Below are 27,928 nucleotides of genomic sequence, written 5' to 3'. Positions count from 1 at the left end.
TTCTCCAGGAGATCTCTTTGAAACATGTATGCACACTAATAGATTGTCACCATCTCATCTCTCTTCCCTCGTACAACTGCAAACACACCATCAGTTCCTAGTCTGGGCAGCTCCACTGCCAGAAGCCTCCAGGGAGCTGCACCTACCAGGCACAAGGCCTAACGTTAATATGCTTCTGCAAAAATTGGGGTGCTAACTGTAATTGCAAAGTTTGGTTAATAAACACCTACAAGAATCAATGAAGAATCTCAAGCCCTGTCATAAGAAACGTTGCCCCAGGGATTTATAAACTGCATGCCATGCAGTACGTCTGAAGGCTGCGGAATATGGGAATGGTCGAAAAGTCACAATAGCAATGGAGTAGGCTGGGACTGTAAGGTAAGTAATGAGGATACTTAATTAGTCTCAACTGAGGCATGAACTATGCTGTTGCACACAGCCATTAGCAATGCTGGGACATGGAAAGGAATGAACTGATCTGCTGCTGCTATGAGAACTGAAAGAGCGATGTGTGTCGCCTGTCAGGCACAGTGTCACGTTAGTCCAGGCAGGTGCCTGGCACCAGCTGCCTCCCCTCGCCCGCAGCGCGCTGCGCCCAGCTCCTCCTCGGCTCTGCAGCGGGGCGGCCCCTCCAGATAACTGCTGTTGGAGTAGCTGGCGCGTGCAACCAAAGCAATCACGCGTTTCCCTGATAATGTCCAGCAGCGCTGGACAAACTTTTAAGTTCCTGAACATCCCCAATACATTCATCTGCACCATCTCTGTTACACTGATACCTCTGGCTACACTGGACAATCCTGTTTCCTTTGCATGAGACATTTCAGCAGCAGTAACACACCTGGACCCCTGATATTACTAATACAAAACTCCACCTGACACATCCCTGCTTCTCTGAGACATGAGTTTACCCTGCAGTAGCAAATTTTTCAGCTATGTCCACTGTACCTCACAGAACCAACCCAGTGAAGGTGAGAAAAATGCATTTCCCAGTGCTCACACCGGCATGAGCACTGCGTGCTGGGCTCCTGGCTTGCCAGGTCATTCTTCTGCGCATTTCCAGTGTGATTGTTTGCCAGGCAAAGCTATTGTAAGAATAAGTCTCCACCTGAGATCAAGGCTGGCCTTTAACTACACAGAGGATACTGCTAATTGGGCCTTAGTTGGTAGCACAAAGGGCTGAGGTGGAAGATCAAGGCAGGAACCAAGTCCTGAGACTCGGGAGTTGTTCGGGGAAGGATCGCTCTAACAAAACACAGTCTCCCACCACCGTTTCTCCCTGTGCTACACGCCAAACCTCACCGTTGCTCCGTCTCGCTCCTTGGTTGCGGGAAGCAGACTGGAGCACCCTCACGCAGGGCGGGTTCATGCCAAATGACATATACCAGAGTTGAGCGCTGATTTGAAGCACCATCTTTATTACATCTCTCAGTCCTTCCTTCCTCTCCCCAACCCTAGGCCTGGCTTCTCCCTGCTCTCACCCGCCCCGTCCGCAGGACTCAAACCCCCGCAGCTCCCCAGCCTGCGGTTTCCCCGGCACGCGAAGCTGGCAGCCCCCTCGGGCCGGGCCCGGCCACGGGGCTCCCCGAGGGCTCCTCTCCCCGAGGCTGCATCCCACGGGCCCTGGCACCCTGCCTGCGCACGGCCCAGCCTCCGAGTTCTTCCGAGCCCCAATGATAGAGTGAAAAATGGTCATTTCTCTTGTTTTAAGCTCCTGCTCATGAGCACAACATTTCTGATAATAATAATCATCATCATAGTACTAAAAACAGTATTTACAACAAGCTTCAGGTCAGAATTACACACCAAGCAAACACTCAGCACCACAGAGAGTAGGACAGGGTTAATATCTTGCAGATACCTTCTCAGATCCCACCAACGCGGGACACAGACATTTGACAGTTTCAACCATTTCTTACACACAAACATTTTGTTTAAATTACTTTTTAATTTTTTTAAACTTTTTAAAATGTATTGTCGCTATATGAATGAGGTGATGCTGGCGGTGATTCCGCGTTCTACACAGATGCTTATCTAAGACAGCTGCTACTATAAACTGATCATTAGCTACTGTTAAAAAATTCAACCCTCAGTTTCCTTTCCTTTTCCCTCTTTGTCCCAAACATTTTTTGTCCCTGGACAGCACTGTGGCTTTCTAACAGCCCTATCCCCCTCCGGCCCAGGCTGAGGGGGTTGAGAGTAAGGTAGCCCTTCCTTTTAGGAGTAGAGTGTTTCCCTAACATCAAAACATGTTATGGCCATAGAGGGATCTCTCCCTAATCCAAATGGGAATTCTGGGGAGATTAGCAAAGAGGCTAGGGATTTTATTTCCAGCAGCTGCTGCTCTTTGGCATTCTGTTGGTTTTCTGTGGCCGGCTGATGCTTATCTCAGGGCATAATCAATTCTTTATGTAAGCAAAGCACACGGTAGACAGAAAACTTCAGCTTCTGAAAAGACTCAGCAAAGTTTTTTTAAGAAGGGTGGAGAGGCAAGCGGATCTTTTTTTAATGTAAAATACTCATCTGCTCTGCTTTCTGACCACTGCCTCGCACCTTCGTGCAAGGCAGAATACCACCCTTGCAACCCCCCTGCCTGGCCTGTGCCGGCTGCAGAGGTGCCCGCTGGCCCACGTGCACGGCTGCACTCCCGCACCAGTCTGCAGCCCCTTGCTTCAATCATTTTCCCATGGAGTCTGCAAAGCCCACTGTTGGAGTCTCGTTTCACCTACCAACTGGCTCTTTGGAGGCATGATGTGCAGAGGATACCAATTACTAGTAATTAAATGTCTCGGTCCCCTGAGCATCCCTTTGGTTTATTCTGAAATCTGAGATAGCATCCAGGGAGGAATGGCCGTCGTGAGGGCCGAAGGGAGAGACACCCTGGGGATAAATACCAGCCCAGGAATCCTGCTGTGTCTGTACCTGCTCTAAGCACCCTGCTGCCTTGTCCGAGAGACATTGTACTGATCTATTAAAAAAATATTACAGAAATCTCTAAGAACCAGACAAAGGGGAATTACCTTCTGCCTCAAATGAAAGCAACGTCCATCTTCTCCTCTGCAAAATCTTGCCTCAAGACTGTGTTCTTGCAAGGGCTGACTCCTCAGCACCACATCTTATGAGGCCCGACTTGCGATAAGATGGCAATTCCCTGCATTTCAGATGCAACATTTCCAATTAGTTTTTCAAGCCAGACGCAGAGCTGACACTGAAGGTCAGCAACTCTGTGGATCTTAGCGAGACAACGGCGGACCCCTTAGCCTTTGGCACAGTGGCTGCCTGGACTTCAGCTAGCTTCACAAACTATGACATTAGAAGATTGGGAAGTCCATAGGCTTTGACAGTTATCTATTTAGATCAGACATTACTGCTACAGACATTACAGCTATTACTGCCATGCCTGCATATTTTCTGCTCATCTCTACCTCCATGAAGAGACAAACTTTTCTTAAAAACAGGCCCTGAAAAGCTAAAGGTAGACAACAAATGAGCATGTGAACATCTCTTCACCCTTACTGTAGTCTTACTGATGGCCTCCTCTCTTAGCTCCATCTTTTCCAAAGCTGCAGGTCTGGCAGTACCCTGCAAGCAACTGGTATGCCCTTTCTTACAACATGCTGCGTAAGAACCAGAGCTCTATGGCTTATCTCGTGATCTCTGGTCTCAATGTCTGTCCTACAACGGCACTGAAGAGTCACAAAGAGGGAAGGATGATTATCCTGTTCGCTAAAGGCCTGTGGACTATTTCACAATCATGCATCATTTTTATTTGAATTGTTTTCTTACTGGAGTGAAATCTTGTGTTTGTGAAAGCACTGGACAGGCCTGGAGACCCAGCCTGTCTCCCCAGGACATCCAAGGACCAGGCTCAATAGAGGCAACAGCAGCACAAGATTCTCCCATGCTGCGTGACTAAGCTATCTTGGTCTTCCCTTTCGCAGGGGAGAAGACAGTTCAGTCTACAGACTTGTTCAGTTTGTGGCCAATTAGGATATCAACTAGTGCTTGCTGTGATAGGGACTTTCTGTGATACGGGCACCTCTCACCAAGTTCTGGTTTGAGACCCCTAGCTATTTTCATTTGGGCTATCAAAGAATCATCCCAAGATAATGACTTTTGGTCACTGCCTACTTGGGCTGGCTTCAGATAATAACCAAGAGATGAAAAGGTCTGCATGCCACAACTCCCTGAGCCATCCCATCCCTCTCTTATTCCTATCTCCTACCACTGGGAAATAAAGGATCTATTAGTTATATCACTTCACATAAAGAAATTCTTACTTCCTATTATTCTCAAACTGATATTTGGCTCAGAGCAAACACCAAGAGTAGTAAAAGCCCCGGATAAGAAATCCGTATCTCCATGACACTGCTGGTTGAATTTATTAATAACTTAATTCTTTACATCAGTTTAAGAAATATCTCTTAAAAAAGGACAACCCCCCCAAAGAAGCTGTTTGATTGACTGATTCATTGATTCTATATTTCATGTGAACTAGTTGCTATTCTGCTTAGAGGTCCCTATGATCTGTGAATCCCCACAAGTACTGAACGATTAAGGAGGCGGAGATAGAAGCGTGTAGCTGGGGCACTAACACCAGGGGGAGGGAAAGAATGGAGACCCAAATGTTGCATCTAGACAAACAAAATAAAATGTGTTGGTTGGTTGATTTGTTAACAGGAATCAGGTGCTAGATGTGTAGAAAAGCCCTTTATCCAGAGATCTCCTCCCGCTGTTCCTTGTTCCTGCGAACTTCAGCTGCATGGAGTTCCTGCAAAGACAGGAGACACCACACTAGATATGTGCATACCCAGGACATATATACCCCAGTCACAGCCGAGGCAAGCCTGTCAGGGTGGTGCTGCAAGGACCAGGGCACAAACAGCCCCTCCACTGCTGTGGAGCCTCTGACCCTCCTAGCTCCCAAGGTGCCGGTTCGCGGGCTGCACACTCGCCTTCTCGCGGAGCCGCTCCCTCAAGGCAGCGAGGTGTGCTTCACGGATCTCCCTGCTCAGCTCCATCTTGTAGTTGAGTTTCTCCTCAGCCAGCCGGCTGAAGTTGTTGTTCTCCTCCAGAGCCTTGTGGAGCACCTCCCGCTCGTGTTCCCGTTTCTCTGCCAGCTGCTTCAGCACCTGCGCTTCCTGGGTCTGGGGGAAAGCAACGTCATGGAAAATGCTTAAGGACTTGAGTGCATGAGCAAGTTACATCTCCTACAGCATTAGCTGGTAAGAATTTCAGCCTATAGAAAGCTCACATGTGCTAGATCAGAGGGACTCCATATACCTATGCAATTTTAAGAACAGAAAGAAGACTATGATCAAGTTCAATATCCTGCCTAAAACAGGCTGCAGAATTTCACTGACTCCCATGTCTCACTGAACAATTTATAGATGAACAAGAATACATGTAAGAACGCTATTTCCAGTCATTTTAGATTGCTCTTGATAATACAATTTTAGGGCTTGGTACAATTAGTACCAGTCACACAAAAGTCACTGTTTTTACAGATTATCTCCTTACCTTCCTCCTCTCCTCTGCAGCCTCCAGCCTCCTCTGCAGTTCCTCCAGGGACAGATCCTTCTTCTTGGGAGGAGAGGAAAGGATTGGGCTCTCAGGAGATAAATCTGAAGGGGACTTCAGGATCACTTCAAAGCTTTGGCCTGATGCCCTCTTATCCAGCTGTTTCACCTCCATATCTTTGAGGAGAAGAAAAAAAAGGAAAAAAATAAAAGGAGCTCTGTGTACCTGCGACACTCAGGATAGCATTCACCTGAGGGCCACCAAGTTCTTCATGTAAGAATAAAAGTGTTAACTCCCATGTCCTGATCAAACTCCCACTTGGGTGATTTTGTCCTATCTCCAACATTTTCTCCAGGTTTCAGCTGGAATTTCCATACCCTTTGACAAAACTATCCCATAATACTGCTCTTCACTGAAACATCTGACAATAACAATCTTATTTTTACTTCTACATTGACACTGTTCTCTTTATCAGCAAGTAGTGATCAACTTCAAATCCTCCCTAGTCAATGTAATTATTTTAAAGCCACAGAATAGTTGCAGAAAAGCCACACTGTTGTTAACATAGTGTATGTCATGCCAGTGTGAACTACAGGGCCTCTGAAAGCAGTTTCTTTCTGAGTAAATGTGGGTCACGTTTTAAAAAACTGAACTATGAAAGAAGACTAAACAGAGACCATGGGTTAAAACATGGATTGCTTCTCCAGGATGGGACAGCTCAATGTGCTGAAAAGCTTCCATGTTCACTGAAGCTGCTAGGCGGGAGGATATGCAAACAAGTCTATAGCTTTTATGTGAACACATATGTGAATACATACCTCCATACTGGTAGATGGTATTAGGATGCGGCTGGGTATGGAAACAGGAGCAGATGAGAGAGAGCAGAGACAGCTCCTTCATTTTCTCCTTGTAGGCTGAAAAAATAAGAAGTACCAATGAGAAGAGTCAAATAGCAATTCTAGGTCTTTTTCAAGGAAAAAAAGAAGCAAGTAGACACATGAAAGCTCATTTTTAACTATCTGACTCTAAGGAGGCTTTTCCAGGTTGCCATAGGTTGCCAAAATGTCCCCAGGGATTGCCTGTTCTAGAACAGACTAAACTAGCTGCTGATGTAGCAAATGCCATGGGGAGACACACATTAGGATTTTACCATTTCCAGAGATAAAAATTCCTATGGAGGATTTTCCAGCCAAAGGAGCTGATAAGCTTCAGTGTATATACAACTATATATAACCATATAGTAACGCTACCTAAATCCTTCCTCCATTGCACTTCCAAACTCAGAGGTAAAAATGATGCCCACCAGAGCCTGCAAACATTTCTCAACCCATGGCGCAATCACATTATTTCACAATTCAGCATTTCTGACCCAGGATCAAGAGGAAAGATGCAGTCAGGTATGTGGAGAACAGATGGAGATCTGAGAAAAGGAGGGTCCAGCTTCATCAGTGTACATCCTTCACTACAGAAGCAGGTAAGAGAGGGCATAAGAGGATTCTGTCACCATCTTGGCCCATCCAGGCAGAGGTTGCTACTTGTCTAGAATTATAGTAAATGCTGTCCCCACAACCTACTGTGAAGGACACTGAAATACACAATTCTTTTATGCTCTGCTGCTGGGAGCACTTAACTTTGCTCATCATTCCTTTGACCAGAGGATGCACTGCAGCATCCTCAGTGATCACAAGTGCACCAAGCTGCTACTCTAGTGAGAACAACACAGCTTGCAGGGAGTGTTCCTTCCAGCACAATCTTCACCTCCATTCTTGGAGTTTAGCACATTTAAGACAATGAACTGCCAGCACATACTTGAAGAACCTCACAATAGAAGAAAGACTTAAAAACTGAAAGGTGTTCTGTCAGGCTTTCAAGTTCTTTCCAACATTACTGTAACCCTCACAACATCCCTGCTGAGGGTCAGGGCTGTGGGGAGGAGGAGAATCCGGGCATCATGACTTCAGATCCTTGCTCCGACTATGATACTTTTCCCAGCTTGTCAAGGCCACAGCATGAGAGGCCTAAAGAATGGTGACACTCCTTTAAGTTTCAAACACGAGCTTATTTTCTTTAGTAGGCTATCTCAGAAGACTGAGCAACTTTACTAACAAGCTTTGAATCCCAGCTGAAGACTAACTCCAGGAGCAGCTGTTACCACAGCCCCTGGCACCAGAGCCAGCAGGATGCTGTGGGTCAGCAGCTGATGGCTCACCAGCAGGTTCTGCCATCTCACGGACACTGGAGACTGTGAGGCTCTGCCCTGGGCTGGCTCCTCAGGGGATGCCCAGGCACACAGGGACACAGTCTGCACAGCTGTGTGCTTCTGCAGACCTGCTCTGAGCCCCTTTGTGCTGCTCCTCTTCCTGCCTCTACCTCATGGCACAAATCTTCTGGTTTCCAGACTTTTCCAGAATCCCTGCTTCTGGATTTCCTGCATGTGCTCCTGACCTTGGTCTGTCCCTTGGTTATTGAGCTCCTGCTCTAACTTAGAACTTCAGCCAGAAATGAGTCTGCAGCTCAGCAGCAAACAACATATTCATTTTTTAGCAAGACCTTCTGCCAGGCAGGGAAAGGGAAGACCCCTTCCCTTAGGAGACAGTTTGGAGAGGCACTTGCAGACCAGAAAATCAGCAGGAAAGCCTGCAGCTTTCCAAAGAGTCAATCTTGTTTAGCAGAAGGGATAACTTTCCAGTTATCTCCCAAACTTTGTGATATGAAGAGGCATTAGAGGTAGATGAGAACTGTGAAATAATTTTCAAACATCATGCTGTGTCCTACATCCCCTACGGAACACCTTTCAGATTGTCTCCTCTGCCTTCCTGTAAGTACTCTGTTTTATAAAAGAACTAGTACATTGTAGACGATACAAAAGACAGCAGAGGAATGCATATTCAGTTTGTTCTATATGCTTACTCTGTACTTGCATTTATTTTCCCTCCTCAGTAAAGAACTTCATTGTAATTAGCATCCTCCTTTTGCTAACCCTCAATCCCTAGAGCACAAATCTTTATTAAACATTTTTCAATTTGTTTCCCATTCTGATTTTAATACCCTGCGCAGTTCTGATCACTATTGAGCACATACTAAACAAGAACAGTTTACATCAGCAGTACAAGCTATAGAGCAGAACAGCTTTAATTTTGTTCTTAATCAGAAGGCCTTCGGAAAACCTCTGAGAGTGCTGTTTGGTGCTAGAGGTAGTGGCATGTAGCACTGAGTTAATAATGTCTCATCCACTGGACTAGAAGAGAGCCTGCACCATTTAAAAGAAACAAACCAAGCACTGAGGTCCTTGCAGTACCATTATGCCTGGTCCTAGGTGAAACCAAGGCATTAAGCAGATGTGTCACATCCTTGACCTACTGGTTTAAGTGCCTCCTAGCACTTCAATGCTTTGTTTTTCATTATTTGAACTTCAGTAGGTCTTCCTGGTATTGGTTTCATGATCCTCTGTCTAGACGACAGAGAATGCTGCAGCCACTACCTTCCAGGTCTGTTGTAGTGACTTTTCTTTTTAATAGCTGCCTCCATTCCATCAGGATCGTTCCTGTCCCACTTTCCCTTCTGCAGAGCAAACTGACTGTCCCTCTCTGTCAACTAAAATGAAAAGGAGAGAGAGGACAAAGGGACATCGCTTTGCTGGGCTGTGGCCAGCACTTTAATGAGCTATGAAAGTGGTGTGCATCCTTCTCCCAGCCCTGGAGCCTGCAGCTGCACCCTTGCACCAGCCATCAGAGGCAATTAGCAGCATGTAAGCACACGGGTCAGGGGAGCAGGGTTGGGTTTTGCCACCCCCAGAGGCCTCCGCAGAGGAAAAGCCCAAAGAGCCCGGACCTGTCTGTCGGGCAGCCCTCGCTGCCAGGCACAGCCCGTTCCAGTCTGCCCGTGGTGGGTGGCAGTGGACCGAGACGTGCCGGCCCCAGGGAAGGCCCGCTCCGCGCCGGCGGCGGCCTCGGGCCCCGCGGACCCCCGCGCAGCCCCCGGCGGCGGCCGGCCGCCCCCGGCGCGGAGCTGTCCTTCAGCACCGCCCCGGCCCCAGGCAGCGCCCAGCCCGGGGGCTTCCGGCGGAGGAGAGAGAGAAGGACCCCGATCCCTGGTGAAAAAAAAAAAAAAACAACCGCCCCCCGACCTACATCCCAGGACCCCCCCGCCTCTGCCCCAGCTGTCACGCACATGAGACCCAGAAGCTCATGTGCTGCCCTCCTCCTCTTGTGCTTTCTGAAGCTTTCAGTGACAAGCAGTAGATGGCATTTGCGTCTGCTGTACAGCGCCTGTAACGCACTAATTAGGCTAAAATAAGAAAAGGCAGCGTGAAAGGATTGGCAGATCCTGATCTGACACTGTAATGGAGATGGGAAGCTGAATCACCTGGGGATTCCTCTGACGCAGGGCTGCAGCTTCACCCTCCTCACTGCTTTTTACCTACTGATGTGAGGGTAGGTTACCCAAACAGAACAGGAACCGTTCTAAGCTGTCCTGGGGCAAGTTCTGACCTCAGTTACCTTCGGGAACATGAGAGTGGAAAGGTGGGTTTCTCACTATCCCTTGCATTCTCAAACAGGCATAACTTATCCGAACCAGAGTTCCAGCTCCAGTATTTTCAAAATAAAACATCTGAGCCTTTTTATGAATACATGCTGGTTTTGCCAGAGTCATGCCTAAGTTTTAGGACATATTTGATACTGCTGCAAGGGTCAGAGATATCTACAGAGCAAAACTGCTAAGACAATCCCAGTACAGTTAGCGGAGCAACATTAATAAGGCAGAGTGCAGACAAGCCTGACTTCTATTCATGTTGTATGCTTATTCATATCTTCTAAACTCTTCTTCCTACTCATTGGCAGAGTTTGAGAGACAGTGGAAATGTAACTGCCTGGTAGATGTTATCCCTGGCTTTATGTTACTTTCCAAGGCTCTATGCTGTCATTTGCATTAAATGGGAGGGCAGAGAGTAGGAGGAAGTTTAGCAAGCCATATGCATGGTGTCTCCACATATCACCTATATCTGGAAGTAGGGAGGAGTCATTTACTGCAGGACTTTCACAACGAGACATTTTCTGTACTTATTCCATCAGAAATAAAGCTCTTTGGGAAAATGGGGTTTCCTAACACTCTAGGGAGATTCTTTCATCAGTTTCAAAAAAAATGTGACCATGATTTCTTTTACCCTGAAACCCTTTATCTAATTCATTCCCTCAATTTCAGATGGATCTCCTTGGTAGTATACACAGACAAGAAGGGGAAATAAGCAAAAGCCAAATATCTGATGCACCTGCCCTGCATGCAAGGTCCTTTCTCTAAAGTGGTGTGCTGTATTCCAGACACCGAGCCCCTTCCCAAGGTATCAGAGCTTACATGCATCCCGAGGCAGGGCACACAACCCTTCAGTATAGCACAGGGATCAGCAAATGGCCAGCAGGGTCTATCTGATAGAGACTGTGTGTAACTACACATCTGTCAGATACCAGAGAGGCAGAAATTTTTAGTGAATGGGTAGTATGGACATTTACACTTCCAGAAGACTGGAAGATGTGAAAATCTACATGTCCTATATAAATACAATATGTTATGATTCAAGTACCACACTATGAGGACTTGGCTAGAAATCTCTTCAATCTGTCTTGTTTGTTCACCTCTTTATAATGAGGAAGGCAAGCTCTTTGGATTAAAAACAAGGCTTTATGCTACATTTGGGAAAGGACTGCTACTTTTTGGCGGCTAGAGAAAAACAAGCAAATTAATAAATAAAAATAATTCTTGCTCATTTTTACGTGTTGGGATTTAATTTCTGACTGAAAACAGATTGTGACTTCATGGCCAGGAAGACTACATTTCTCTCTCCATTGCTCACACTTAAAACAAAATTGCAACTAACCAGAAATAAACCGAGCACTTCAACCTTTGCAGAGAGATACTACAACCATGTGGACAAGGGGAGCAGTCACAGCTGTCACACAGGACACTCAAATGGGCTCCACAATGTCATCAATTTGCTAAAGTACACCTCCTTCTAGAACTGGTCTTCGATTCAGTGTCAGACTTTTTTCATATATTCTGTATGATCCCTTGATAAAGCTCTATTTTGCTCAGCAGTGAAGGATTTAATATACAGCAAATAAAAGTAAGGAACATGTGCTCTGAGTCACTATTTAAGATACTATGTCAATGAAGATCAAACCGAAGGTCTCCTGAAGCAAGACTACTTCCTGTTCACAACTGGTGAAAAAGCATTCTTAAAATTCCCGGGGACAAAAAAAAAAAAAAAAAAAAAAAAAAAAAAAAAAAAAAAAAACAGTATTGCAAATCTGAGCATTCAGGAGGTTCTGCGCTCACATTTGCAATAGATATGGGCTTGAGGACACATATGTATTCCAGTGGACAAAATCCTTGCACCAAGATATGACAGTTGGATGAATATACTATGATATGGTAGACCAGTCCCTGCCAGGAAAGACTGTTTTATTTTGAGGGCACAGATTTACACATTTTGAGAACAGTTAAACAGAATAGCAAAACTCTTATTTAGGCATCTATTTGTATAGAAGATCTTTATTTAAGCATCTAAATTTGTAAAAATAAACCTGTTCAGTTTAGACTAAACAAATATTGTATATTTGTATAAATTAACCAGGTTGTCTGACTCTATTAAAAAGCTGTTACAGGCTTAAAGATCAGAAACTCAAAAAGTCACAGAGGATAAAGTATATGCACACTTATGAGCAGCAGTTCCTAAGGGACATTACACCAAAGCATCACTTTGGTTTCAGAGGTGCACACAAGAGCTCTGCCTTGCCTACAGGTAGAGAAGCAGGCTGCCAGCTCACTGCCCAGACTAACCTATGACATGTTATCTCAAGTATAAATTACTGATATTTTACTTTTCAGACAAATACAGCAATAGGAGGTAGCAAGTTCATTCACTCCAGTATGGTCTTCACCCTTAAGTCATCGAACTTTACTGCTTTAACATTAGGACTGGGGTGAAACATTGCAAAGAGCTGAGTTTTGCAAATTAAGAAGTAGTAAGAGATACAGAAAGTATGCCAGAATCTCATCTTGTGAAGTACAGTAGCCTTGTGTTTTACTGTCTTCATGGGACCTTGGGTTTAATAGCTACAATGCTGTCTAAGAAGGAGCAGTCAATCCCTCAACATTTGTGAATATTTATGCACAGTAACCAGCACACTCCGATGCTGCTCTGTTCACATTCCAATAACTAATATCAACAACTAAATTTTTTTATCTAACTTTTCTCTGTACTGTATATATTGCACAGGCAAAGATCAATTTTGCCCTGTTGCAAGGAAAGAGCAAGGTAGTTTGTCTGGATCTTTATTCAAAGTAAGGTACTAAAAAGGCCAGAGCCCTATCAGTTTGCTCTCTCTCAAGTAACTCACTTCCCGAGCTCCCTCTAGTGCTACTTAGTACATACTGCGTTTTCTTTTTCCTGCTGCTTGACATGAATACTGTACAGCATTTATCCAAGTAAAGTGTTTATCTCTACATTAACCCCCAGAGACACTATTCAGCTGCTCCCTGAACAACTGTGATACAGGAAATGGAGCTAGTGGCTGCAGAAGGATGCGGCGCACAAGCAACGGGAATGATCTCACTTGGTGATGTGCTTGGATTCACCAGCAGTAACCGAGAAATAAGCTTTGTTCTTTGCTTCCTAACTAGGTAAAATTAAACTGTAAACTATTTGAACAGCCTATCTTTTTGTTAGGCATTTAACAAAGTCCAGCAGAATGGAGCTAGGCCATTAGGCACAACACCAAGACAGAGTAATTCATAACAAACCAGAGGCATAGAGGCATAGCAAGACTAATTAATTTATATGAATTCAGACAATTAAAATGGATGAGACTGAATGTGCTATATCTGATAGCAAGGTCAAAGAAAGGTTATTACAAGAAAACTATCTGTACTGCAAAGATAATTTTGGAGAAGTAAGAATTGCTTCTATAAATGTTATACCATGATAAAAATGAGAATAGTGCAATTGCAAATGTAGCCAAAGCACAATAGAAGATAAAGAAACAGAAAAGACAGAGAATTGAGTGTCTTTCAGTACAAAAAATGTAATGCCACATATACAGTGAAAGCAAGCATAATCCTCAGTAAGTCTTGAGAGTAAAATAGACTGTAGATATTCTCACCTGGTAACAATATTAGCATAATACTAATGGCTAATTCTTCATCTCAGTCTAACGCACTTCTTTTGTTTTTTTTTTTTTTTTTTTTTTGTTCTCAAAACTAGTTGATTTAATAGGTCAGGAAGAGATCTCCCATGCCTAGAAAAACTCCTAACAATGTCCAGGTATATTAGCACAATGATTAAACTTCAGCTCTTTTCTTCCTCCCCCCCACCTTCCCATTCTAGTACAACAAATGTAGGCCTGCAGCTCACAACACTGAGAAATCTGCAGGATGTGCAGGAACAGGAACCAGTAAAAAGCAATGGGATTCCTGAGGGACAGAGGTGATGCAGCTCCATTTGTATTGAAAGGGGAAGACAAACTGTAGCAGTTCTCTAGTGGCTTTGTTTCAGATCACCTGCTGTACACCATGCTGATGCCACACACCATTTCAGCTGCTCGCCATGGGATCCGAAGCCCAGAAGTTACTGTGGACTCATGCGGACTCATTCATGAGAACAGGCAGATGCAAGGCTTACTTTGCCTTCTGTGGGACATCTGCTAAATTATCACCCAGAAAAGGTTTCCAATCACCTGGATCCTTCCCTCCAAGGTTTCCTTTGCAGCTCCTGTACACCACATCAAGTTGTATTATGCACAGTCAATAGACTGGCAAATCACTTATGCTGTTACAGTTGAACATGTGGGCTGCCCCCAGGAAAATAACCAAGGATATCTCTTTTGCTGGCTCAGTGACAGAAAAAGGGTCAAGCTGTAAAGCAGAAACCTAACAGTCTGGGATAGGTGGGTGATTGATTGTCAGGGAATAATTCATGGAAGGAAATAAGCATGGACTGGGTTGTTTAATAAAGCAGACGAAGAAGCCAAAATGGAGGCAACTATTCCTCGACGTTCGGCAACACAGATCCAGATTGTCAGGCTCAGCTGAGAAAAAGAGCTACAGAGGAGTTAGGGATCAGATAAGCCAGAAGTTAATGAGACAGTCAAGGATAAGTCCAATGCCAGGATCTGTCATAGATACAGATTGTTATGTGACCACAGACTGGTTATTTGGTCTCTTTGGATCTGCCCTTTCCATTAAATGGGGATTATTGTACTTGCCCATTATACAGAGATATTATTTGTATAAACAAAGTAAGAGAATCTAAGGTTCTCAAGTATGACACAAAGCGTGGAATGAATGAATAAAAGGACTGTTCTGAAATATGCTGAGTAGCTCTTCACCAGTTAGCATTTGCCAAAGTACTACAGCACTTGCCCATGGCCTTTGAGCACTGCCTGGCTCTTCTGTATATCAAAATCATGGCCAAGGATTCGACAATCAGTTAAACTTCCCTCTGGATTGGAATTTCCAATCTAGGTTTATACCTAAAAGAATAAAGCACATAAGGGGAATGGGGAGGGAAAAGTTTTAAGGGAATGGCTCAGAAGGTGACAGTGTTCTCAATTAATTTTAAGGGAATGTTGCATAGAACATTTGGTGAACCTGAGATTCCCTCTGAGTGTCACAATCAAGAATCATTAGCCCAGTTCACCCTAAGAAGATGTGAAGATGAAACCATGCTGCTACCCACATGGCTATCACACAAGTCTTACATTTACTCTTCAGAAGCTCTTGTCTGCAGACCTTCCAATTGCTATATCACACCACTAAATCTCAGCTTTTCCTTTGCAGAAGGAGAATGCATTCATTTGATAGAGCAATGCATTCATCAGATCTGAACCAACATTGAAATACTCCAAGAAAGGGCATTTCTGAAGTATCTGAGGGATCCTTCCTCACAGAATTTATAAGGTGCCATCAATAAAGATACGATTTATATTTTAGAAAGAACAAACATTTTCCAAGGATTTAGAACCCTTGGTTGGATACAGTGGTTAAAAAAAAAAAAAAAAAAAAAAAAAAAAAAAAAAGGGAGAGAGAGAGAGAAACGCCTATAGTGTATCCTCTTGGCTTGTGAAACTGAAGTCCCAATAAAAGTACCATGAATTTCTAGCACAGGCCATATATATTCCATCAATATCTGAAGAGAAAAAAAAATCAAATTTGAGATGGAGAGACGAGGCAGAAAGGCCTCTGACTGGGCTTGCGTCCTGCACCAGTGACAATTCGGCAATACTGTATGGTGTCCACCAATATAGTCCAGAAAAGGGATTAAGGGGATAACCCACACCACAAAGTCATACGATTCTCACATTTCCACCTAGGGAGGGGAAAGTCTTGAGAGCTATCAAGGCACTTTTATTGCATGATGTCCAGCTGTGAGGCCTGGAATGACAAACCATGGAGTTTCATCTTGGTTCCACCTTCTCAGACATACTTACATCTGAGAAAAGCCCATGAGGCTTTCATGTTACTGCATCATTTCGTAATCCCTAAGAAAGGCCACTGGTACTCATCTGTCTGTTTATCCAACCCAGACATCTATGGATGATGGTAAAAGTTGTATAGTGTGGCAGAGTTACACAGACTCCGCTTTTCAGTATGCAAAAGGGTAACAATTTGTCCAGATGATCTCAGGAAGAGAGATCATCTTTTGCCCCTGCAAAGTCTGCCAGCACAGCATGGCCATCACTGCAGTTGAGCCTGCACTGAGCATGTGCTGCCTCTTCCTCTGCTTTATCACTGAAAACAACAATCCTGGCCAGGAGAAAACGCCTGAGGTGGAAAATAGAGATGACTGGTGGGGTAGGGGAATCAAGAGCCATTTCTTTTCATCTTGAATTGATTTGTTTGTTTAAACAAACCCAAGAAAATCTTCCCAGGGGGGATAAGCCCATGGGCATCATCTGCAGACAATTACAGCTTGCTCCTTCCAGTAGAGATTTGCTTTTGCTGGGGAGAAAGAAGAAAATAAAGAAGAAAGAAAACAAGACTTTTTCCTTCATTTACATGATTTGCTCGCCTTTTTCTCTTGCCTTTGCAGCCTACTTTCTATTCCTGCTATAAAAGCAATAGCTAATGGGAAGCCGCTCCTTGCAAAGCCAGCTGGGCGAGGCTCAGCCTGGCTCCCTTCCTCAGCAAACGCTTTCCCTATTATTTTTTCCTCCTGCCACAACACTGGTTTCCCAGGATTTCTCTATTCTTTGAAGCTGTTTTTCTGCTTGATCTGAGCCAAAAGGAAATGTACTTTCTCTGAAGCACACTCTTCATCATGATTCTATGTCTCCTTTGACAGTAAAACTGCATTTTCAAGAAGGTGAAATATGTCATAGATCTATGGTAGGTCGCAAGGGTAAGAATGCAGCAAATGAAAAATGTGTCTTGTGTCTATGCATGTTTCATCCACTACTCAGTCACGTCAAGTTCGATGCAACCTTGGTTAGGTGGCTGGTAGGTCTGATCTCTCCCTCCCACCCCCACTTTGCAAATTAGATCCAATCCCATTCTGTAGGAAAGGAAGATAGATGGGTGGGACCCTCAGAGCACAGGCTGGCACACACACTCATTGACAGAGGGATACTCACACAAATACATACAACAGCTGAAAATTTTCTATCATATAGACACATTTTTACAATGCTCCTTTTCCATTTCCTAATTGCATGCAAAGCTACTTTGGATAAGCTGCACCCTTACCACCCCCCTCCGCCACCTTCCATCTTTCTGTCCCTTTCTTGTTGCTTTTAATGATCTTTTAAAATGAGAAAGGAATAGAAAACGCACAGCAGGAAACACAGAGAAAAGCCAGTGAAAGAAGCAAGAAACACTGTCTGGTTCTTCTGGCTGGTTCTCTGGCGGGGAGGGGCACAAAGCAGTATTCACTTTTCCTTTTTGTCTTCTGCTCCTATTCAGACTTATATCTCAGTCATTTGGGATTTAACTTCACCCACCCAAGCCCCTCTCTAAAGCACTAAAGAATTAAGAGCAGTTTTAGGAGAGAACTTTTTCTTTTTTAATTTTTATAAAAAAGAAAAAGAAAAAAGAAAAATCCCCCACACCCACCCACTGTTCATAGTATCATTTCAGCCTTTTTTCCTCTGCCAAGTTTCCAGTTCCAGCCATTTGAATCCCTTCTCCCCAGGAAAAAGTGGCAAGACCTATCTTTAGGGAACAATTTCACTGAAGAAGTACAGCACCCTTACAACAGATTGCCAAACTGCAGCCAAACCTGGCCTCAGAGCCAGGCTCCCTGGACTGCGAGGACAGCATGCACCAATGCTATTATTCCCATTATTACTGCAGGAGGGAGGAAGGGCTTCCCTTGCAGCATTTGATTTCACTCAACGCCATCAGAGGACCGCTCCCCTGTAGCATCTTCTAATGAAGAAATGCAAGCTGTGGAAAAAATGTAAGGATGGAAAGCTCTGAGAATACACAGAAACCCCATCGAGTTTCTTTTCTGCTAGGGTTTTGAGCAATTTTGGGGGGCATTGCTGACAATTTCTTGCCAGTATCTTTCTTTCCATGACCCGTTTGGGAAATACATGATCTTCACAAAACAGAATGTAATTTTTAGTTTCTCTGCATCCAGTCACACAGTAAGCAGGTTTTTCTTAGGAAAAAGAAAAAAAAAAGCTATATTATGTTACAAAAATAACCATTAATTGACATGCAGCAGCATCTTCTTAGGGTACAATGTATGGTCAGGAATATTTTAAATTAGCATGTTTATTGCATGTGATTTCATATTAAAATAAAAAGCCCACCTGCTATCTTGCATCAAAGGGCTGTATGTATAGGGGAGGAAGGGGAACAATGCTGCCATACCAGCTGTCTTTTCATCAAAGAACTCCCCCAAAATGCAAGGGAAAAAGCCCTACAATAATGATAGAAAATAAAAATGATCATTCTATAAAACTGTTGACTACAAAACTCAAAAGATTTCTGTCCTACCTGAGACAGTGCTGGCCATGCTGCTGAGGTGGGAGCCGAGAAGACAGTGTGGGCGCTGCAGAAACAGGAGTGCAGGGAGGCTGCGGAGGTGCTGCAATGCTGCGGGGAGGGAAGAACTGACTCAGCTGGAGGGGGCTGCAGCCATCGGAGGCAGGGAGAGGCTGGAGAGCGGAGAGAAAGGGAAGGGGTGGAAAGAAAAAGAAGGGTCACTAGTTCAGAATATTAATGAGCATATCAGGCCTCCTTTCCTGGGTGGCTTTGACGCCAGATCCCTCCCAGTTAGACTGCCTACTGGAAATACAGACCCACCAAGGGGGAGGGGGAGGAGACACACCCAGACAGGGCCCTGGCAAAAGATGATTTTTCCTCCTTTTCTTTCCTTTCTTGCCTGCTCTAGATAGGCTAAATTATTTTTCTCCTTGTCTGTTGAAAGCAAAAATGAGTAGATTCACTGTTTTTTTTGTTGTTTTTTTGTTTTTTGTTTTTTTTTTTAACAAGTCATTCCAAGGCACAGCAACCCACAGGCCATGTCTGGGGTCTGGCTTAGCAGAGAAGTAAGCTCAAACCCCAAACGTTGCAGCAGCTTTAGACAAACAGCAAAGGAAGGAGTGAGCCTAGACAGGCACAGCATCTTTAGGCATGCTTCTTTTGCATATTCACCGGCACACAAAAGGGCTAAATCTACTGCAGCTGGGAGGTGAAAATGATGTAAAAGTAGCTGAGGAAGAACAGAACGGAGTCCTCTGAATTCAGTGGGACTTTTCTGTGTCCCCCCCCCCCCCCCCCCCAGTTATCAGGACCTCCCTTTTCTCCATTTTTTTTCCTTTTGTATTTTCTATCATTTCTCCTTTTGTGGCTGTTGCAAGGTGCTAATACCTCTGTGCATGTATCACATGCACATTTAATACTAAGCAAACCTCCTCAGTTTCTATTAACAGCTGCAGGTACCCCTGTATTATTCCTCCAACCACATCTGTACAAATCCCACCTCATTTTTCATCAGTCACACTTCACCTTGGTGGCTGTGGCTGCTCACACGAGACTCCCATGCAAACCTTCCAGCCATTGGCCCTTTCATGCTACGTGTTATTCTGCTGGCTGCACATACCCTTTCACTGAAAACACCCTCAAATCATCCAATGCGCTGCAATGCAGACACTCCCAGACAATTCCAGTAGCTGCAGGGAACTACAGGTTGTTCAAGTAGCTGCAGGCAGTCTGGCTTAACCAGAAGAAGCAGCCACAAACAGCAGAGATTTGTCAGACAGAAAAAAGTCAGAGATTTTCCTTTTTTTCTAAATTTTACCTCCCATTTCTAAATGTCCTAGTCTCTCACACCCAAAAAATTGAAAAGCCTCTTTACTATTGAAAAAAATTACTCTAGAAAATCAGATCTAATTCAGAAAAATACTAACATTATGCATAACATTTCAATATATCTTTGGAACAGCAACCCTTTTAGTCCAACTGGGCAATTAACTGCTTTCTGTTCTATCCAAGGCCCGTTTCATAGCTGCAGTTTCCTCTGCTTTCTTCTTGGGTTGAAACTCAAAGAAAAAGATTTTTGTAGGTTAATTTGAAAAATCCTGCCAAATTTTAAACGTAATTATCATTTCAATTTGTCCCTGATTTTCACTAGGGAGTGTTTGAAGGCACTGGGTATTTTTTTTTTTTTTTTTTGTGACAGAGATTAGAGAAAATAGATTTTCCTAATCTGTCCTCTGCCTTCATCACATGTGACATCAAACCTGGCAGACCATAACAAAACTATAGATTTTCAAAGAGAACCAGCAAAGAAGTTGGCTTTGTAGTATGCACTTCTTCCACTACTTCCTTATAAATATTTTTGATAATTTTATCAATTAAAGATCCGTAGAGGTCTTATGCCATAGAAGGGCTTCTTCCAATAACTCATACTTTCAACAGAAAATAATTTTTTCAGAAAGAAAAACAAACATACCTGTTTACAAAAGTATATACATGCAAACTGCTAATGGAGGCTTATCTATTAATTCTGAAGAACAGAAAGAAAATTCCCAAGCTGATAGAGAAAATAGGGAAAACTATCTCCTCAAAACACAATACATCCTAAAACCAGAGACCCACAGTAATCCTCTTCATATTTTGTTGTAGGAGACAGTCATCTAGGGCAGCAGTTCACAAATGAAGACTTGCAGACTGTGGCTGGTATAAGAATGGCCACAAACCTGGCAGAACCACACTTCTTTATATTATTTGTAGCTCTAAGTTTGGCATGAGTGAGGCTTGCAAGAAGGAATATTTGTGAAAAAATTAATCCAGTGACTAATGAAATAAGATTGAATGATGAAAAACACCTAGTCTAAAAGGATGAGCATGGATTGTGATATGTTAACACAACAGCATAGTTACAGCAATAGCGTAGCCATGAGACCTTCCAGTACCCTTTGCAGTCTCAAGAAGCTAGGAGAAGCTGACTTTTTTGGTCACAAAATAATAAAAATCCCACATAGGGCAGCAGTAAAATCCCTTGCTCTCAAGCAAGAAAACTATCTGAGCCCAGTCTAAGGTAACTCCACAGAATTTAGCAACTGAGAAAGAGTAACCACTGGTAACAACATCAGCACTAAATCAGGAAAATGTTTCTCTAAGGCAAGGGAAACAACAGGGTTACTCTGAATGTTTCCTCTTTGGTATCTATCATGTGCACTTGAGAAATGAGGCCAAACTGTACAAAGGATCTGGATCACGAGGAAGGAGAGAAGACATATTAATTCAGTCACTTAAAAGTGTAAAGGAAGCTATGAATTCAGGTCAGCACAGGGGCTGCTCAATTAAAATTGGTCAAGGGTGTACAAAAAAAAGTTAGCAGGGCAAAGCTAGACAACTGACTGAACAAGTGGTAAAGAACAGAAAATTTTGAGCACATGAAGCTGTGTCTGCTTCTGACTTCAACAATGATTTGTCACAAGGCCTCCACCAATCACTAATCCCATCTGCTTCAGCTTCCTCATTGTACAATGGGTATTTCCTTATCTCCCAGTAACAGGATGATTGTGATCAAAATTTGAGTGCCAAAGATAAAGTAGCTTTAATTCATGTATTCCCCAACAGTAAAAAGACAGCATGGCTCTGGATAATCTGGATTCTAGGAGCCATTACATATGCCCAGGACAACAATTGGCAACTTAAATCTTCTCATACCTAAAAGGAGAAAAATATCCTTCACATGAACAGCAGTGGTCTCGTGGTTGGTCATTGCTGCTTTTCAATCTCTCTGTCCCATTCCTCAAGATTCTTGACGGTCCAGGTGGAGAAATCCTGCACTGGTGGCCCCCGAATAAAAGTGAAAATTACCCTCCTGGTACTTCTACATTCTACAAGCTTTCTACTTGCAGGATTCTCTGCATAGTTAGGTTCAGTCACTCATACATCCACTTCCCTACAGAGATTGAGGATTATCTTTTTAAAGATTTTTCTTTTGTATGTTTTTTCCTTATAGGCATGTCTTACTTTGTACTGCCCACTTCAAACGAAAAACAGTTCCTCTAAGATCTTCACCCTCCACTGATATGAGAAAGCAGTGTGGAACTCCCGGCAGGCTGCATTTCCTATTGGATGGGTTAGCACATAGAAACCATTAATAGTGTAGAGACTGGCCTGTCACTATCCCCTATGCCTCTCTAAAAATTCTCCTCTTTTCCCTCCCCAAACCCATGCCTTGTAAGAGCTCAGGTTTTACCCTAGGGAGCCAAATTCCAGAATGAGAACCCAGGAATGAGAATGATGTCCATATATACACATCACAACATACACAAATGTTTTGGCTGCAGTAAACCTCCAAAATTATTTTCCAAATTGAATGAGGAACAAATCTTTCTCTTTAAACTTACAAGATTTTGTTCACTCTGTTCCCAGATTTTAGAAGAAATTGGCATAGACAGACTTGATAAAGACAGACAAAGACAGACTTGACAATGCTGGCACTGCAGACTTGGTCAAGTAAGGTAAATGGTGCAAAGAAATAACCCTCTAGAACGATAAAGAGCAGTCAGTCAGTGCTGAGTCATATCTGCCCCTGGACAACAGCGCATCTGCTGAATCACATTCTTTTTTGGGTTTGGTAACTTTCCAGCTCTTCTTCCTCTAAGGTAAAATAATTTGATTTAAGCAACACTAACTGCTATTTAAGTAATGTTGATTTTATGTAAAACTGATATTCTTTTTTCAACATATGTAATGACAGAAAAGGCAGGGAGTATTTGTTAGCTTTATGGCCAATTTTAAACCTTTATTCTCCATTATAAACACCTTATCCCACATCCTTACAGCATCCCATCAGTTCTTACAAACTCATATCTTCTGCAGTTTAATCAGTATCAAGTTCAAGAGTTAATATATTCAGAAACATGAACAAAATCAGTTGTTACATTTTGTGTTGAGCACAGTGAAGAACAAAGGAGTAACTCAAAATCAGATGACATCAGAAATTTGTGCTTTAAGGCTTTCAAACTGTAAAAAAACAAGGAATATTTGAATGACTTTTCTGCAATTATTCAAAATCAAGTCTGACATATCAAGCAACTATAGATTTTCTGTCCTCAGCAACAACTGCCCTAGGAATTCTTCAATAAAGATGTCCCACGCCAAAAACAACTGTCTTTTCTCATAGACGTACAAGAATATAGATAATTTATTAAGGTCTGAAGTATAGTGACCCATATTAAGAGTGATAGACTAGTACCAAATTGAGCTTGGTACTGCAAGAGCTGGAAAATGAGGCTTATAAACCACAGATTAACTGCTAGCACCCAACTCCAGTGTTCTATGTTGTATTTCTCTAGTGTATCAGCTAAAATTCAAAACAGTTTACAAAACAATTTCAGCTCAAGGAGATGAAAGGTTGGCAACCAACAGAGCAAGATGTGCAAGCTTCACTGAGTAACTGCAAGACATACCAGAAGTTTGAGAAGAGATCAGGTTGTATAATACACTTACATTTAAGGTCTGTTCATTTTTTTATCTTTTCCCCCCTTCTCTTGAAATGTTAGAATACGTCTACATACAGACATTAACCCTTGCAACTTTGGGGATAAGAATAAGGGCATTTGTAGAGTTTCAGTAATAGGAGTCCACATCCTGTTTTACACTTACACAGTAACCATCTAAAAATAGAGGAACTTGAAATGACTTACATGGAGATGTTGTGTGTGATAAAATATTTTCTTCTACTTTCTTCCTTATGTAACTGCATAAAATATGATTTTGCAGTATTTTGTGGTCCAGGTAAATCATGTCCATTTATTCAAATACTTGCATGGCTTGCTAGAATCTTACAAGCACTGCCTAATACATCAATGCAGAACAGTTCAGAATCTATTACAGTCATGTATGGGTGGAAACAACCCTTAGTTGGAGCAATTGAAATTCCAGCACTGCCATTCCAGACTATGTGCACTGACATAATGACAGGAAACCAAAGGTTGAAAGAATCCTATAGAAGGAAAGCAGAGAACAAAGCAGCAGGACATTGATCCCTCATGAAAGATACCCATCAGAATTCACTACTGTTGATGGAGTAGGTTCAATACAATGAAATAAAAACCTTTAAACTGTATGCATAAAGTTTCCACACAGAATCCTGTAGCATTCTGCATTGTCCCTGCAGGCCCTACCACTGAAGGGTGGCAGACAGGCGGAGTAAAACCGAACAGTGCCTTGGAGAGAAAATCTGGTCAAGGAGATGACCTCCAACCTAGTGCCCCATAGCCTTTAATGACAGAAAGGGAGAGAAATTCTGGCCTCAGGCAACTATCGTTGAGGAGCACTCAAGCGCTTCAGGGGAACCCAGCAGGTTTTAAATAAGCATTAGAAATGGCAACGCTTTGCTGCTTTTTGCAAGCAAACGGCCCATCCACCGCCTCTTGGGGGCCAGGCCTCCCGCACGAGGGTGGAAAGGAGAGGCCCAAGCGCCTCCTGCCTTTGCAGGTAAATCACGCAGCTCTGGCCGCGGAGCGACCCGGGCTCCCGCCAGGGGCCTGCGCTTCACTGCGGGCCGGGCAGGGCCCCGGGCAGGGCCCCGGGCAGGGCCCAACTCTGCCCCTCCCACCCCGCCGCCGCACCAGCTCCCGCCGCGCACGGGGAAGCGGTGTCCCAGCCCCCCGCCAGCCCCGCCGCGCCGGCGGCCCCCAGGGCAGCCCCAGCGGGCCCCGCCGCCACAGCCGGGCCTACCGGGCGCCACCGCCCGCCGCCCCGTTCCCGGGGCAACGCCGCAAGCCTCGCGAGAGCGGCTCCGGCGGAAGTGACGCGCGGGAAGGAGGCAGGGCACGTGACGCCGCGCGGGGATTCTGAACGGCGGCGCGGGAGGTGAGGGGGGGCTGCGGCGGTGCCGCCCGCGTCTCCATGGCAACGGGGGGGGGCGGGCGGGACGGCCCCGGCGGCGCGGGACAGGCCCAGACCGGCCCGGCCCAGTCGGGGGAGGCTCCGCTGGGGAGCCCCAATGCGAGGGGCGCTAGAAGAGCGCCCGGGGAACGGCCTGTGAGGGCCCGGCAGCTCCGCGCCCCCCCCCCCCGGGGAACCCGCTCCGCCGGGCCCCTGCGCGCCCTGCCCGGGCCGCGCGCAGATTTGCTGTTAACGCGTTACAGGCCCCGATGGCGAGGGGGAAACGGGCCATTTCGGGCGTTTGTTATGCAGATGAGCTTCCACCGCTCCTGCTTAGTTGCCCGACGCGCTCCTCCTAGCGTCATGTTGCCGCAAATCACGAGCGTGCTCTTAGTTTCAGGTGCTTTGCAGAAAATATGCCTAAGATTACTCTAAATGGCATCACAGTGGATTTTCCTTTCCAACCGTACAAGTGCCAGGAAGAGTACATGGCCAAAGTGCTCGAGTGCCTGCAGAAGGTAAGCGCTGGAAGGTTCTGCCGTGCTGCGCCTTGCAGGCCAGAGGCTTTGGCTAAGCAGTTTTTCCTCTGATAAACTTAAATTGTTGACTGTGTTACAAATCAGATCTATAGCAGCTTAGTTCCTAGGCGTATTTTAGGTCATTCACTACATGTATCTCATTTCTGACTGTAAAGGGATTTATTTAAAAAGGAGTTATTATTCAAGTTTATTTTTTGTTGTCTGTTTTCAATTTTGTCTTATTTATATTTTATTTTAGATTATAGTTATTAAAAATCTATAAATGTTCAAATGTTGTATCTCTCAGTAGAAATGTGGATAGGATATTTTTGCCTATCTTGGGAAAAGGAAGAAAAATTAAGGAAGTAGTTCATATGTTCATACAATGTCTGTTTTGATTTTGTATTGTTAGTGAATTGTACTATTAGTATAAGTTGCCATTTTATCTATGATAAGGTAATCTTAATAAACTAATAGCAAATAAGGAAATGTTTCTTACAATAGTTATTTTTGTTCTGGGATTGGTAAATAGGATCACCAAGGCCCCTCTTTCTTCTGAGAGAGGAAACAGAAGCTTAGGTTTTCCGTAGTAGCTCAGCATTCATCAGGATTGTAGGCAGTGGCTTGATCCTTGCTTGGTACCTTCTCATATTGTAATAATATTTCTATAAGCCTATATAACATAGATAAATTCTTCTAATGTACTTACCACATGACTTACCACAGCTGTGCAACCTTACCTTTTATTTAGAATTCAGTTTGTAAAAGCACTTGGAAATTAGAATGACCAGCAGGACTAGATGTTTAAAAATGGACCTTGTTCAAGATCTTCTGCCTAAGCCATGTCTGGATTTTGTGATGTGGGATATAGTCATCATTCTAAAGAAAATAAGCATTCCATAAGAATCAATTTCTATTTTTTTGCAGCAGTTTCTAATATTTGTGTGTCTTTTATGTTAAAATGTGATGCATTCTATTTACTCTGAGAAAGGAAAATCGCTTTGTTAGACACAGTTGTGTCTGGATTTTAGCTTAAGCTTCACTAAGCTGCTTAGAGGTCACAGGTCCTGTATGTAAAAACTGTGGGGTATGTATCTGTTTCTTCTGTATGGTATAGTTTACTACTAGTGAATACTCTTTACTGAGAAAATGCTAGTCTAGTTGAATATCCAGATAACTTTTTTTCCCTCTTCGATTTTATTTCCCTTCAACAAAGAAGGTAAATGGCATTCTGGAAAGCCCTACAGGCACAGGAAAGACACTGTGCCTTCTATGTTCCACTCTGGCTTGGCGGGAACACTTTAAAGATACTATCTCAGCCCGCAAAATTGCACAACGGATGAACGGAGTGGAACTCTTTCCTGACAGACCTCTGTCATCCTGGGGCAATGCTGCTGTGGATGCTGATATCCCAAGTAAGTACAGTGTATTACTCCCACTGAACATAAAAATCAGAAATAGTTAAATCAAAAGTGTTTGTTATCATCTCCTACAATGAGTATGTAATCATAAAAGCAGAGGCATTGTTTAGCAGCTGGAATAGTTTCATACTATTTTAAAGATGTTTTATATATTTTAAATTTTATTAGAATATTAGAAATGTATTTAGCTCATTTCTGGTGTGTGAACAGTTAGATGAAAAAAATTCTTGCCGTCTCTACGGAGCAAGTTGTTACTGTAGCACCGCAGAGAAGGGAGGCTGATAATATCTTTAGTTCTTCTTTCTGTGCTAATAATTTTTTTTTTCCCTCTATGTGGCAGCTTATTACACTGACATTCCTAAAATAATTTATGCCTCCAGAACACACTCACAACTTACGCAGGTCATTAATGAATTAAAGAATACAGTCTACAGGTAAATATGATAATGCTTCTGTTCTAAGCAAAAGGGGAGAAACCCAGCTATTTTAATAATTATTTGAATTTGTGAGGATGAAAGTATTAAAAAAAGATATCTGTTGAAATGTAGTTCTCTTACTGTGCATGTATAGAACCTTATTTTATTTTTTTTTCTTTTTTTTTTCTCCCTCCCATCGTTCACAGCTTCTCTTTTCTTATCACCTCTTTTTATCCTAGAATTTCCTGAATTCAGTTTGGTTCTGGTTCTCCACTTGCATTTACTTCTAAAATTCCTGGGGCAAGGGAAGGGCAGAGGATTTCTTTTCTACCTGCTTAAATCCTATAAGCTTTCTCTGAACTTGAGTGAAAAGAATTCATTAACTCTCTGGAGTTTTTTGGCTCAGGAAGAGTAGATTTTTCTAGTTTATATACGTGAATAGAGTGCACTGTTGTTCCTCTGAGTAGTACTGTTTTGTGAAACTCCATGGTTGTATTTTTTTTAATCTATTTTTTGTAAGGCACTAGGAAGTCATTACAAGGTTAAATTCCTTAGATCAAAGTTAACCTATGAAGAGCTTTGTGTTTTTGCTATACCAGTGTATGCTGTAATTTTCAGCTGTTGACAGATCAGTGTGCTAACTGAAATTTTGGGGCAGGTAGTAATCATTTGCTTATATGCCTCTTTTGCAGGTACGACCTTG

The 27,928-nt window shown here is 43.5% G+C and overlaps 2 protein-coding genes across 6 annotated transcripts in view; one reads left to right on the top strand and one right to left on the bottom strand.

Annotated features, from left to right (window-relative positions):
- Nucleotides 1–1,925: 1,925 nt before the first annotated feature.
- On the bottom strand, nt 1,926–24,780 carry STMN3 (stathmin 3). Of its 5 annotated transcripts, none has more exons than XM_062589487.1 (7): nt 24,721–24,780; nt 23,685–23,983; nt 18,511–18,671; nt 6,336–6,431; nt 5,518–5,693; nt 4,953–5,144; nt 1,926–4,768 (listed from the first exon to the last, which is right to left on the bottom strand). In XM_062589487.1, exons 3-7 carry the CDS (start codon nt 18,527–18,529, stop codon nt 4,709–4,711), a joined length of 543 nt encoding a protein of 180 aa, XP_062445471.1. In that variant the 5' UTR covers nt 18,530–18,671; nt 23,685–23,983; nt 24,721–24,780; the 3' UTR covers nt 1,926–4,708. The 5 variants fall into 5 exon arrangements, with proteins under 5 accessions (XP_062445471.1, XP_062445468.1, XP_062445470.1 ...); XM_062589484.1 differs by having other exon boundaries at nt 23,685–24,259; nt 24,721–24,743; XM_062589486.1 differs by having other exon boundaries at nt 23,685–24,206; nt 24,721–24,736.
- Nucleotides 24,781–25,278: 498 nt separating this feature from the next.
- Nucleotides 25,279–27,928, top strand: part of RTEL1 (regulator of telomere elongation helicase 1) — a 49,529-nt gene continuing 46,879 nt past the window's right edge. Inside the window, exons 1-3 of the mRNA XM_062589030.1 lie at nt 25,279–25,388; nt 26,605–26,803; nt 27,150–27,243. Of these exons, the coding sequence (XP_062445014.1) occupies nt 25,287–25,388; nt 26,605–26,803; nt 27,150–27,243 (395 nt within the window). The 5' untranslated portion in view covers nt 25,279–25,286. The remainder of the gene's footprint in view (nt 25,389–26,604; nt 26,804–27,149; nt 27,244–27,928) is intronic.

Source organism: Rhea pennata, chromosome 16, assembly GCF_028389875.1.
Source record: "Rhea pennata isolate bPtePen1 chromosome 16, bPtePen1.pri, whole genome shotgun sequence".
Classification (NCBI taxonomy): domain Eukaryota; kingdom Metazoa; phylum Chordata; class Aves; order Rheiformes; family Rheidae; genus Rhea; species Rhea pennata.
This window is presented reverse-complemented; position numbering and strand designations above follow the sequence as displayed.

Excerpts from the sequence above, each read along its gene's own strand:
- STMN3 (XM_062589487.1), bottom strand. Across the intron at positions 5,145-5,517 it reads CTGCAGAGGAGAGGAGGAAG|ACCCAGGAAGCGCAGGTGCT; the intron begins GTAAGGAGATAA and ends GCTTTCCCCCAG. Across the intron at positions 4,769-4,952 it reads GGGAGCGGCTCCGCGAGAAG|GAACTCCATGCAGCTGAAGT; the intron begins GCGAGTGTGCAG and ends CTGTCTTTGCAG.